The following is a 13,686-nucleotide window of genomic DNA, read 5'->3' as shown; positions in this document are numbered from 1 at the left end:
CCCACAAGCGACCCTGATCCCGAAAGCGGCTGAACTTTCCCCTCGAGCTCTCCCGAGGGTCGGTCCCCGCGGGCTGCGCGGTCTCCGCTGCTCTCCCGCGGGCCGGGAGCGACCTCTCGGCTGATCCCGCCCGGGCTGTGGGAGCGGCCGCGGGGGTCCCGGGGCCGCTGTTCCGCCCGCCCCTCGCAGCCATTGGCCGCAGCCCCCCCGCTCCCCACGGCCCCGCTGCCCGCGCTTATAGCGGCGGGACGGCGCTGCCGCTGGCGCCGGGAGCCGCCGGGATGCGCGCCCCGCCGAGCTGTCCGCGCTGGGCGCTGCTGGCCCTGGCGCTGCTGGCCCTGGCGCTGCCCGCAGAGCTGCTGGAGCTGCTGCCGCACGGCGAGGACCGCGGCGATGCCGCGCTGGAGCCCGGGGACGATGTGCATTCGGCGGCTCTGGAGCTGAGCACGGCGCTGCGCTTCTACGGCGCGGCCGTCCGCTCCCTCTATGTGAGTGTGGGCCCCTCTTTGGCTGCCGGCGGGTCGGAACCGCTCCTGGGGACTCCTCGGGGAGTTTTGGGTGGGTGCGCGGTGATGCTTGTGGGTTCAGTGTGGGTTCCGTGAGTGCCGAAGTCAGAGGTCGGTCCGAAGAGCTTAATTGCTCCACTCGTGTTCAGTCAGGTATGGGGGCCGTATTAACTCCCTTCTCACACAGTGCCCGGGGCAGATTCTTCGAGGTGCACAGCCTCCGCTGGAAGACAATGCAATAAATAGTAGGAGGGTAAAGAAAATGCAATTGATTTACCAGAGTGAATGCCATCCCCAGGCGTTTTCTGCACTCATACGGAGTGTGTTCAGCTCAGAAACATCCTCATTGAGGTCTGATTTGTGTGTTTCGGCATGCCAGAGTCACAAAACTGAAAGGAAGTGTCTAATCAGCAGCCTAACATGTCCAAGACTGGCACCTCTAAGCACCCTTAGAAAGCTAAGGGAGCTTTCTGTTCCTTAATGTCTTGGGCACTCTCAGGTGTTCATTGCTTTAAGAGTCTCTTGGGCAGAGCAAGTCCATATCCATAGTAATCACATGCTTTGAGCTGCAAGCACATCTCAGCTTTGTGTGTGTGTCTCACACCTGGATCTGCGTCCCAGAGTGGTGTGTGCATGTTTATAGCTGATGGAGGGTGTTCAGTGTTTGAAGGTGGGATTGAAAACAGATTGTCTGGAGCAGAGCTGCTCAAAAGCAACTTTATCGTTGCCTCTTTTCCTCTGAGGCCCCATCTAGGCTAGCAATTCAACATGCTGAGTAACATATTTAGAAAGGTTTTGGTAGGCAAGGCACAATGTGTTTAGTGTATTAATCTGGTAAACTAAATCTCACCTCCCTGTCCAGATAAAACAGTGTGGTTTAGTATCACGGATCCAAGATGCAACTCAGTTGATTAACCTACATGGAGACACTTGGGACACTAGAGCTCTATGTGATTGCAGTCATTCAAAATTTGATGTAGTTCCCATGCACAAGTCTGTTTCATGAGTATTCACTGAAGCACTGAACTTGCTTGTGCTACATGAGTTATATTAATGCTGGCACTTAAGTTACACTCCTTTTCATTGACCATACTGCCACCACTTAGATAAATCCTAGAATCATATCTGAAATCTAAAACTTAGGGGGATTTGGATTATGCTTGTGTAGAAAATGGATGTTGTTCACTGAAGCTGACTGAGATGAAGTATCAAGTGGAGTTCAGACTTCAGTTTGACCCTTAGTTCATTGTCTTGCCTTCTGTACTCTAATTTGGTCACTGATTAGTCAACCCAAGTAAAAAAATATACGTTTAAAAGCACAAACATATTCTTGAAAGATAGTGGGCTATATATTCAGCCACTGAGAAGCAAAGATAACTAGCAGCATGTCAGGTAAGCGACAGAGACGGGACAGAGTTTTCAAAGAGCAGTAAATTGATTAACCAGTCTAGGTTTCTTTAGTTTATTGATCCTGTTACTTGCCCGACCTCAAACAGGAACAGTTCTAATTAGTTTTTGCCTGAAAGAATACCCATGTAGAGTGTATTTCCAAATCACTTCCAGGGCTCTGCCAGCATTACTCAGTATTAAGAATGGGCAGTTTTAATGAATGGCATTTCAGTATCAGTCTGCAGTCTGCACACTATGCAGAGGCTTTTTCTTGCACTGAATCTGGCACAAGTATTGCAGAACAGAAACACAGTGCAAACTTCATGGGGGTAAGGAGAGAAGTATACCTGTCAAGTAAACGTGCTGAGCAGTTTTAAATGCATTTTCACATTACACATTTTTATTGTATATTTGCGATGAGTACTTATGAAACTCTACTGTCTTGTTTGGCTGGAGTTTCCAAGGTATTGCTAGTTGGTAGTAAATATTTTCAAGCTAATACAATTAACATTTAGTGCACATAACTTTAAGTAGCAATTTTATGTGGGTTCTCTTTCTATATTTTTTGACAGTTGAGAAGCTGAGTTGTTTAAGCTAGCTGTATATGTGAATAGAAAGGCAAGGCATCCTGTGAAGTGATTGTTTAGTACCAACTTGTCATAAAATCCCTGGCAACAAAACCTTTTCTCATAGACAAAAGAGAGCGCTTTTAATTCATATAAGCAGAAACAGACTTTTACATATTGTAATCTTCAATATGGTGCTTCTGTATGTAAGATTTATAGCATTGAACTCTATCACTAACCCAAACTACTCTATTTGTTTTAATAGCATACTTTTATTGAGGTTTTTTCAGTTTACACTAAAACTCACTGGTGTGGAAAAATGGAAGGATTAGGCATTACTTCCTTTTAGGAAAGAACTGAGAATCCTCTAATGCAAGCTTCGTTCAATTTTTTTAATCCTTACTTTTATTGACTTCTTAAATTAATAGTTTGATTTGAAAAGCTTTGCTGCATTAAGTTAACTGTCACTTCATTGTAAAAATAAATTCAAATCTTCTAAACTTTTTTATGCAGAAATATTCAAGCCTGTAAAATGCCTAATTACTGAACAGGGAACAAGTAACTCATTTGTTAGAAACTTTAATTTTTTGTTGTACACACAGAGATACGATTTTTCTTTTAATAGAAGCACTTCCTTACTTTGCATTCCTCTTCTCATTTGGTTTTCAAGGTGGACCTAGAATTGTGTATGTGTGTTATTGCTTCTGCTACAAACCACAAATGTATGTTAACTATGTGTGTAATCCAGAAGTTTAACATGCTAAAAATACATCTGTGTTAGTTCCTGTCAATTTAAATAGTGTTATACCCTAAAAGGAAAGATGTACTGTAAAGCTGGTCTTTAGACAACGCCCACCTGAGGCCTCATTTCCCCCCTTTCCCTTTGGACAGGGAATGATGCTTTGATGAAATCCAGTACTTACTCCAAACTACTTCTCTTTATTTTGGGATTCACACTTAAACTGATGTTTGTGACCTTGAAAGAAGTAGGGTGAAGTTAAAGGAGTATTCACTGTCTTAGACATTATAAATGTATTGTTAAATTTGAAAGCTAAAAACATTTTTTTTCATTATTGGTGAGTTTCTTTTTTTGCCTTAAGATTGAAACAAACAGCTTGTTTATTTATTTTCATATGATGGCTTGCAAATGTTTTTCTGGGTTACAGAAATGTTCCCTGAACATTTAAAACTGAACTGTCCTACTTAAAAACTTCCTTTAAAAAATGGGGTTTGAATCTCTTTAATAAAATTACTTCTTACATTAAAGTTTTTAATAAATAGGAAAGAAATAGCTAGATGCAAGTCACTAAGAGGTGAAAAGAAGAGGGCCATTTATTCTGGCTTCTGCTTTATTCTGCATTATTAACTAGTCCTGATTGTATTTTCTCTTAATGCTATTTTTATCTCTGCCATAAATGGGGCAAAAAAGCTGCAAAATCTATGCACACCAAATCTGATGAAGGGCATGGAATTTGTTTGCAATACTTCAAACACCTGTCATCTCTCACAAAAGGATTTAGTTGAGAGTAGGGTTGTCTGTGTACAAAAATGTAAGAAAGCAGAAAGAAGATGAAAACTTTTAACTTGCACTTAATTTATTAATTTAAAGAGGGAGTGTATCTCTTTGCTAAAAGGTCTTAGCAAACAGACTGTAATGTCCACAATTCTCCATCCTGTCTTCCAGTGGTACAGTATGATTAGGGGGTTTTAATTTTCAGGTCATGTTTTAGCTTTGCTTTGCAGGATTATGAAGCATTTTCTAGTGTATAGATGTTGTAGGAGTTCAGGGAACTTTTCTGGACTAGATTTCTCTTACTTCTCTGACTGCAATTGTAGGGTGTGTACTGAGGTAACCCATGCTGTCTTTTTAGTTCTTTATTCTTCAGATTCATAGTTCACCTTGGGATCTGTGGCCACTGTCAAGTCATGAATGAGTAGTGTAAAAATTATCACAATATTCAGCTTCTTCTCCCTTGTAACATGACCTGCTTTCCCAACATATATGCACAGATTATTTACTGCTTATATACCTTAGATATAGTGTTCATGCATAAAGCCAACTCACCTATTTTTTATATGATAACTTCACATTATTAACTTTCTTAGTATTTTACACTCTAGCTACTAATGAAATTATACATCTGCAGAAAATACAGTCAGCATATGTAATGCCACTTTTAAAATAAATTCTGATATACTGTGGGAACTATTTTCTAAGTTTAGCTAATGGTTTGTGATAGGCATTGTCCAGTTATACACCAAGCTGACTGACTACTGGCCTGTGGCAGGGGACATGCTCTGACCCTCTGGATAGCCAAAGAAGAGTTTAAGTATAGGTGTTTTTTGTGTATGGAGGAGTGATTTGTATCATGAGTTCTCATACTACATTTTTTCTCATTTACTGTATGTAGCAGCGGTGGTGGTCCAGATTTTAAAGATGTTGCCAAGGTGTAGGCAGCATCCTTAATGGGCTTGCACAGACCATAATTTCTCTGTGAAGAATATGTGTGGCCTCACACTGGCCTCCTTGTTTACAAATTTATAGAGTGGAAAAAGGTGAAGAAATATGGGGAGACAATAAGAGTGATCAAAGACAAAGAACAGCTCTTAGACAGGGTAGGCTGGAGGAGAAATTGCATAGTGGGAGAGACTGGGTAGAATTTTTATATGTCCCAATATAAAAATTAGGGTGGTCAAATGAAGTTGGAAGCCAAACTGAAAGCAAACAAAAGTAGGAGAGACCTGAGAATATGGGTCACAAATCTGTGGAGTTCCTTTTTAAGGGATTTTGTGGATGCATAGAGTTTATATGTGTTAAGGGAAGACTCAATAGATATGTGAAAGAGATCCACTGAGGATGAAAAAGTCAAACAGGGAATCCCTTGTGGCGGGTGCAGTTGGAGGCTCACTGGAGAAGTATGTGCATGTCCTCTTGTTTTGCTGAATCTCTAAGTTAGCAGGTACAGCTGGGGACAGGCCACTGGGCTAGGTGGCTTTGCAGTCTGAGTCAGTGGCCATTCTGGCCCATTTCTAGACATTTGCAAAGATTTTATCATGCTGGCAGTATCTTGACTGTGTAAAAAGATCCAGCAACTGTTTATTCTTCTTGGACTCACAAGAATCCCTGTGAGTGAGATAAATCTGTGGGAGATTGCAGTTTTAATTTCATAGCTTATAGTGACAGTTCTGGGACCTCTGTCCCCTTTTGAGTCCCCTGTGTATGTGGCAGCAGCTCTAGAGTGAGTGCCTGGCTGCTTGTAGGTAGTCAGATGTGTCCTGTTATCAGGCGGTCCAAGACTTGGAGGTGGATTTGTATGTGGCTGAGTCAGTGCTAGACACAGCTGGTGGAAGGTCCTGGCACAAAAAGCTGTGTGTGAGCACTTTGGCACTGCCACAAGGCCTGACACCTGTAGTCTTGCTCACTGCTTTTGTGTATGAGAGCCAGCTCTGGTCTGCCAGTGGAGTTTGGCTGTCACACTTGGATGTGCCTAGCACCTACCTGTACGTATATATTTATCTCTGTTTCAGTCAGAGGTCACTGACTGTGACTCTTCATCTCACTGGTGGGTTGAATCTTCCTGAGCCAATATCTATGCATTTGCAGACCAAGAGTTTCAATTATGTATGTAAATTCCTTCCCCACCCCCATCCCCCTGCTTCAAGTATTAGACCCGTTTTCCTATCAGACTGTGTCAGGGCACTCAACTGTAAAGGAATTTATAGGGTGGCCTATATCTGCTGTGGAAATTCTATCTCCTAGACTCCATGACCTCTGGTATAAGAGCTGTGCACTGTGCTCAGTGCTGAGCATGTTAAGAGTGAGCAGCAGCTTGTTGTTGTTAGCCTTGTACAGTAGCAGAGAAGTTCCTAGGAGGGTGGTTGTAGTGAAGTGAAAACTAAAGCAGTCCTGGCCAGGCAAAGAGAAATCTATATGTCTTCCCAAAAGACTTTCACCCAGGCTATTACAATATATAAGCATGAAGCAGTTTTTTTGGGTTGTCTTCTATGTGTGAATTAGCTCTTTGCTCAGAAATTCTATCATCTTCTGAAGCATTGGTGGTTATGTACATCCTTGTGAGAAGAGACAATAGGTGTCTGAAATTCAAATAGCTAAAATCTTTATCTAGGAAAAAAAGGTTGTTCTGTCTGTAAAGCTGACCTCTGATTTTGGGCTACCAAAATTTCAGGACTCCTAACTTGGGATAAAAAACCAAAAGCTTAAAAAAACCACAGTTACTTTTTAAATACAAAACTGACTTTGGATTAAATTTCTTTTTGTAAAATTAAAATATTGTGATCTGGACACACGTGTGGGAAATAGTTGTATGAAGAGTATTTGTGTTATAATTTTCATCTTTTTATTAGGTTACCACTAATGGGATTATTGCAGTGAATGAGCCCTCAAGTGAAGAAAAATACCTTGGTCAATTCCCAGTAAGTTTTGGGGCTATTGCTCCTTTTATGGCCGACCTGGACACAACAGATGGACATGGAAATGTGTATTACAGAGAAGATTCATCCTCAGATGTCTTGCAACTTGCATCAGACTATATCAAAAGAGGTTTTCCTGAGACTGCTTTTGTTCCCAGCAGTGTTGTTATTGTTACCTGGAAGCTTGTGGCTCCTTTCCAGGCACCAGGAGAAGATCACGCTTTGGAAGAAAAGGTGAATGTTAATCAAAGCTTTAAGTCATGTTGGACACATGCTCAGCTATAGTGTAACACTGTAACCTTTTGCTTTTAAGGCTTGAAGTTTTTTGTGTTTAAATGAATTCTGCAGACCTAAGAATGTATATTATTGTTGAAAAGGCTGTAGCAAAATGGGAGTTCCCAGAATTTTTGAAATTTATTTTAATAATGTTTTATTAATTTGAAAGATAATGCTTGAAACTACATAGCTGATTTTGTTGTGTTTCCTAATGACTCTTACTTTGAATGTTAAATGTGTTGTGAGAATAACTGAACTAGAATATCCTGAACTCCCTCTGTGCAATGTAATCTTGCTGGCTTGCATTTTTCAGCAGACTCTTAAGTCATTTTGACATCAAGCTGTAAAATCAGATAACTATATGGACTAGTAGAATCTTAAGCTCATTTTGAACAGATGATACTACATTCAGAAAAAGCTCATGTTTTATAGCTAGTATTAGATTAAGAAACAGAGGTTATTTTTATTATTATTCACAAATAATTTCCCCTTTTTAAACCATTCAGGTACTATCCTGCAAGGATATGTAACTTTGTACAGCATAATTATCAAAGCTGATGAGAACATTACTGTTACTTAGCACATCTTTTTATGTCAACAACTAATTTCTTTTGCTGAGCTTGGCACAAGCATTGTGTGTACAGTAACAATTCAGCACCCTGGTAGCAATGAACACGATGTCTGAGGTGCTGTCCCAGTGGTTCCTACAGTAGGCAGGAGTGTTCCTGTGGGAAAAGACTTGAGCAACATGAAACTTGAACTTTACTTTAAACATTCTGTTTACAGAATTTTTTATTTAGTCTAGCACATCACTGCTGTTATTTTAAGGAAATGAAATAGCATCCTATAGCAGTACAGAATCTAAAATTATTATGCTTTGGGCAGCTTATCTGACTATTTCCTACAGATTTAATGTACTTTTGATAATGTTTTCTTTTTAATGAGAATTCTGATTTTAATTTTGTGTTTAAAATGAAAAAAAAATTACTCTGTCTTTCTTGACTATTTTTACATGAGTAAATGAGTATTATTTTTTTTTTCCACAGAGAAACACATTCCAGGCTGTCTTAGCCTCTTCTGATTCCAGTTCATATGCTATTTTCCTTTATCCAGAAGATAGCTTGCAGTTCTATAGTACATACTCCAAGAATGGTGATGAAAATATTCCTGCTATGGTTGGCTTTAGTCAAGCCTCTACAAACTACTACTTTTGGGAAAAGCCAGGATCCTACAATGTCATTGCTAATGATGAAGACAGTATTAGAAACCTGTACAAGTATGCTTTTTTCTTTGTTTAAACTCTTCAACATAACATCAGAACTCCATGGTTTTCTTAATTGTAGTATTAATTTGTGAGAACTAATATGATCCTGTTAGCCATTGCATGACAAATCACAAGATCTGCCTCTGATAAATATCCATGCCCTTCAGGACTTTGGTGTAATTTGTTAAAAGTCCATATTCTCATTGTCGCTGGTGGGAACTCCTGTATACGTAGTTCTTCTATAAATAGTACCACTTAGACTTCAACTCCTCATAATCTATCCTAGGCAGGTTGTTTTTTTGAAAGAAGGAGTAAACAGGAAAAGGTATTGATTAGAAAGTTTTTGTAAGTGGTAGCAAGATCTTTCTGGCCCTAAAATCTCCTGTTCACACCACTTTGGAGTCAAGAAAGCTGGAAACAGAGCTCTGGGTGAGGAGAAAAAAAATGGTACCCAAACTGTCAGGGGTGTTCTACAGCTGAATATACTGTACCTGTAGGCAAGTATGTAATGTAGATAAGATAATTAGACAGTTTTGTCCTGACACTTTGAAATGAAGGATAACATTGTGTACAGGTTATAAATACCACACAACTTGCTTTATTTGGCATGTGCTTCTCTTTGACAGAAGCAGCAATGCTGGGAAGCAGGGCGTCTGGGTGTTCGAGGTTGGTAGCTCATCTGACAGTATTGTGCCTGCCAAAATCAGCAATATTTTGGAGACCATGGAGCCTAACGAAGAAGACGAGGAGATGACTTCTAAGCCCTTTACATCTGACTATGGTTCCACTGAAATAACACAGCAGTACATCACAAGTAGTACAGACAGCACTGAAGAGGATCAGCACCTTGTCACATACAGTGTTCCTCGGTTAGCTGCGGGAGACTTTCCGACTTCATACCAAGATGTAACAGGAACACCTTCAACTGAGTCTTTTTACAGTCCTCAAAATTTCCCAACAGCAAAAGCTCCACCTCGGCAGTTTCGCATCCAGCAGTTCCCCCCACAGCCACCTCAAGTCATAGATGTGGAAGAATTTGATGAAACTGGAATAGGTCAGGTCTTTTGTACAGTGTAGCTTTTTCTGACAGGGACAGGCTGTAAAAAAGACTTGTGAAAGAAATTTAATTACAAAAGAAACAACGTTTCCTTCTCATTACCTTCATGTCTGAAAAACCTGGATACATGTCATAAGTTTGTGTTAATCATTGAGGTAGTTAATTTGGATATCACCTCAGATGAAGTTCTTGCCAGTCTAGTAAACTAGATCCCTGATCGAGCTCACAGACCTTTCTCAGATGTGTTACTGAATACAGGTGATTTAATAAAGGTTGGAAATGGAAGATGTTGTAAAACTTTTTGGCTAGGATTTCATGGCCTCAAGTCTTAGAAGGCTGGAATTAGCAACTCTAAGTTCTAATAAAACATTTCTAGAAAATTCAGAGTAGTGTGACTGACTGCCTACATGTTAATTGTTTCTTGAAGCAATGAAGAAAGATTCTCAAAGGCATGAGAATTTCTATCTCCATTAAATAATAGGGTAAAATAGTTAGGATTACAGGGGCATCTAGTTGCTGCATGGTCCTCGGTACTGTGCTGATATGTTTTGTTCTAAAGTGGGAAAGTCCCTTTTTTATTTTAATTTAAATAATTAATTAATTTGTTAATGTGTTAATTTGGAAACAAGGACAAATTAAAATAATTGTGTGTTTAGCTTTGACAGGAGTTTTAACTGATTTGTGTTAGTATAGATCGCTGAAGTCGATAGAATGAAACAGTTCTCTAACTAAATAATTAAACAGCTGAAGCCCTGACATTTCCTACAAAATAGTAGAAATTTATTTGCATATTGCAAGGTTAGCCAATATCAATTGCAATAGTTCATTTTCCTTAAAGAGAAAATGAAAGCTGACCAAGTGAGTTCAGAGACACTTTTAAACTAGTCCAGGGTGAATACCGCAGTAATTACAAGAAATATAAATGTCTGGTCTTATTTTCTACAGTGTTTCGGTACCACACAGATGTCCAACAGACCTGTGCTAACAACCGCCACCAGTGCTCCGTTCATGCTATTTGCAAGGATTATCCCAGCGGGTTTTGTTGCAGCTGTATTGCTGGTTACAAAGGAAATGGCAGACAGTGTGTAGCAGAAGGTAATTGGTTTTAAATTTAGATACATAAGTAACAATTACATATGGCATTCTTGAATGAGGTGACCTGTATTCATTTCCAAAAACGACCTGATAAAAACTTTCTGTAAGACTTATCACTGAGATATAGTGAAAGGCATTTGAATCACTGAGCTCTACTTTTTTTGAATTGTTTTTTGAGTGATGTAAATTATTTTGAGTGGTCAATTATATGCTTTATGACTTTCTAGTAAAAATAAACTTCTGTAACTGACATGGTTTAAAAGAAAGCATAACATCCAGTGGTATTTCCTAGAATTAGTCATGAAGTTCCAACGTGTCTGATAACATAATCTGATATGGTCTTCACTCTAGAAATGGACAGTTCAAAGTGATGAACAAATTAACTTTGATCATTGAACCCAAGAACACAGCTCCTCTTTGACTCTTAAGCTGCTTAACTAAAGGGTGATCTGCCAAATTTTTGCTAAATACCCATTTAAACTTTGTTTCTGTGTAAAATCCATAAAGGAATTTCTTATGTATACACTTGTAATCCTCATAGTGATCTGGCTCAGAGTACAGATGCTTTTTAACAACTCAAATAGTTTACTGCAGGACTGTGTTTTATAAACCAGGAAAGCAAAACCTAATACTTAGCTTTCAGTTCATAAAATTGGATTTTCCATATGAAAAAACAAAAAAAGGATCTGATGATAATGAAATTTAAACTTCCATGTAAGAAATTATATACAGGAGAAAATTAGCAATCCAAAACAGCTACTTCTGTACAACACTGACAGTCTTCAAAATGGCAAATGGGTCAGAGCCAAGAAATGTTATAGATTAGAATAATAGGTCAATTATTGACCTAATGGTGTTAGTCTCCTAATAGGGAATGAACAAATTTGCATTCGGTGTGTATTGGTATGAAGTGGGATCTTAAGAAGTTTCTGTCTGCCACTTACTCTCAGATATACTGTAACAGTGTTATGAAGTTATCCTTGCAGACAGAATTTTCAGTGAGGATAAAGGGCACCTGTTCATGAAAATTTGGTCATTTAATCATCCACATAAGACAACACACATGCACAGAAGCAGAGTTCACTACATAAGCAAGTGAACACGTGGCAATTTCTTGTCTGAACTCTGAGTATTTGTTTGCCGTTTATTTCAACACTAAACACTGAACATTGTGAACACTCTGGATGTGTTCCTTGGAGAGTATGAGAGTACTGTTATTTTGCTCTGATGCTTTGTATTGATTTTCCAGGTTCTCCTCAGAGAGTCAACGGCAAGGTCAGAGGAAGAATCTTTGTAGGAAACAACCCCGTTCCAGTTACATTTGAGAACACTGATCTCCACTCCTATGTTGTGATGAACCAAGGGCGTGCCTACACTGCTATCAGCACAATCCCAGAGACTTTGGGGTATTCTTTACTACCTCTTGCCTCTATTGGAGGTATCATAGGATGGATGTTTGCTGTGGAACAGCAAGGATATAAAAATGGATTCAGCATTACTGGTAACTTCTAAATTAAGATAATGTTCAAAATTTCTATGCTTTCCTCTGTTTTGATAGAAAACAAATGTGTATTTAGAAGCATTATAGGGTGAAAACACACATCTATTCAGAGCTGCAGATTATTTTTTTGTAATCAAATTTCTCACCATTTTTCTTGTTTATAATATATAGACAATGGACCTCTTAATTTACTGTCAGTGTACAAGAGCTAAGTGTGTTAGAGAGAAGACTGGCTTGGCCAGTTTCTGTTCAAGAAAGAAATTATTAAAAAGATCTCTTGGGGAAGGGGTTTGTTACTAGAGTGTACATAGTTATTAAAAAAAGCTTCTCCTACATCTTCAAGAGATTTAACATGTTAACTGCCTGATTGTACCAACAGAGCAAAAGAGAAATGATTATCTGACCTCCTGAGAGTCTGAAACACTTTACAGAAACAGCTGCTGCATGATATGCAAATGACTCTGTTAGCTAATTTGAGGGAAACCCTTGCTCATAATTCAAGCTTTTCGTAAGAGATTAAGGCCAAATCTGGTTGGTTGTGCCGCTGTGAATTCAAGCCGTAGATTCAATATGTTCTAGAAGAACATGTGTTTCTTTTTAAAATTTTATTCTTTACAGACATGTAATATGAATTTAGTTGAACACAACTTTTTGGTTTGGGATCTTCTTGGATTTGGTATGTTTGAAGCTTGTTCTGGAATTTACAACATACATTTCACTTGGTTTTGATTTGGAAACAGATGTACAGGATTCTGAATTTTTTTTAACTCTCTGTACTCCTAATAGAATTTTTCTCTACAATGTCCTTTTAAATGGTAGGATAAGGCCTACTGCTATTATATTATATATATGTATTATATTATATTATATATATATATTATATTATATGTATTATATTACTGCTAGTCAGAACTTCTTTTTAAATTTAATAAAACACTGCTGCCTCAGGTTTATTTGTGATTTATCATGTTCAGTGCTTAAAATATTTGCTTGCAGTATCCAAGTATATTATCAGTATACCTCTGAAAGTTATTTCATTAGAAACACAAGACATTAGTAATTGTGCTACATCAAAACTTGCAGACAATAGTAATTTTTATTTTATATACTAGAAGCAATATTTGAAATAGAAGGAATCGGAAACCTCTATTAAGTTTAGTGTTTTACTAATTCTCTTCCTTTAGGCGGTGAGTTTACACGGCAAACAGAAGTAACTTTTCTTCGTAGCAATGAAAAGCTGGTTGTGAAGCAGAAGTTCAGTGGCATTGATGAGCATGGTCACCTTACCATCAGCACAGAAATGGAAGGCAGAATACCCGAGATCCCGCCTGGGGCATCAGTCCATATAGAGCCATACACTGAACTCTACCACACTTCTAGCTCCGGTAAGATTTCATAAGAACGAAGTGATGAGAAGGTGCACAAAGCAGAGACTAAGACAATCCAAAAAACATTGTTTTATTCCCTTCTAACAAGTGTATTTAGAATCCTTTGACTTTTATAGAAAGTTGCTTTTTGTCTCTTAGGAAAAGGTTTCAAAAGAAGATGGATTTTGAGTGGGACAATGCAAATATTTCTAATGTTTTCACTGAAAAAATACA

The 13,686-nt window shown here is 38.8% G+C and overlaps 1 protein-coding gene across 1 annotated transcript in view; it reads left to right on the top strand.

Moving 5' to 3' along the window:
- The first annotated feature begins 247 nt into the window (after positions 1–247).
- NID1 (nidogen 1) overlaps positions 248–13,686 on the top strand; it is a 43,358-nt gene continuing 29,919 nt past the window's right edge. Inside the window, exons 1-7 of the mRNA XM_005518657.3 lie at positions 248–488; positions 6,827–7,126; positions 8,215–8,444; positions 9,059–9,486; positions 10,435–10,584; positions 11,834–12,085; positions 13,270–13,470. Of these exons, the coding sequence (XP_005518714.2) occupies positions 282–488; positions 6,827–7,126; positions 8,215–8,444; positions 9,059–9,486; positions 10,435–10,584; positions 11,834–12,085; positions 13,270–13,470 (1,768 nt within the window). The 5' untranslated portion in view covers positions 248–281. The remainder of the gene's footprint in view (positions 489–6,826; positions 7,127–8,214; positions 8,445–9,058; positions 9,487–10,434; positions 10,585–11,833; positions 12,086–13,269; positions 13,471–13,686) is intronic.

Source organism: Pseudopodoces humilis, chromosome 3 (assembly GCF_049639895.1).
Source record: "Pseudopodoces humilis isolate 2021_Gansu_Grassland_sample_001 chromosome 3, ASM4963989v1, whole genome shotgun sequence".
NCBI classification, from domain to species: domain Eukaryota; kingdom Metazoa; phylum Chordata; class Aves; order Passeriformes; family Paridae; genus Pseudopodoces; species Pseudopodoces humilis.
The sequence above is the reverse complement of the archived record's forward strand: the minus strand, read 5'-3'. Positions and strand labels throughout refer to the sequence as shown.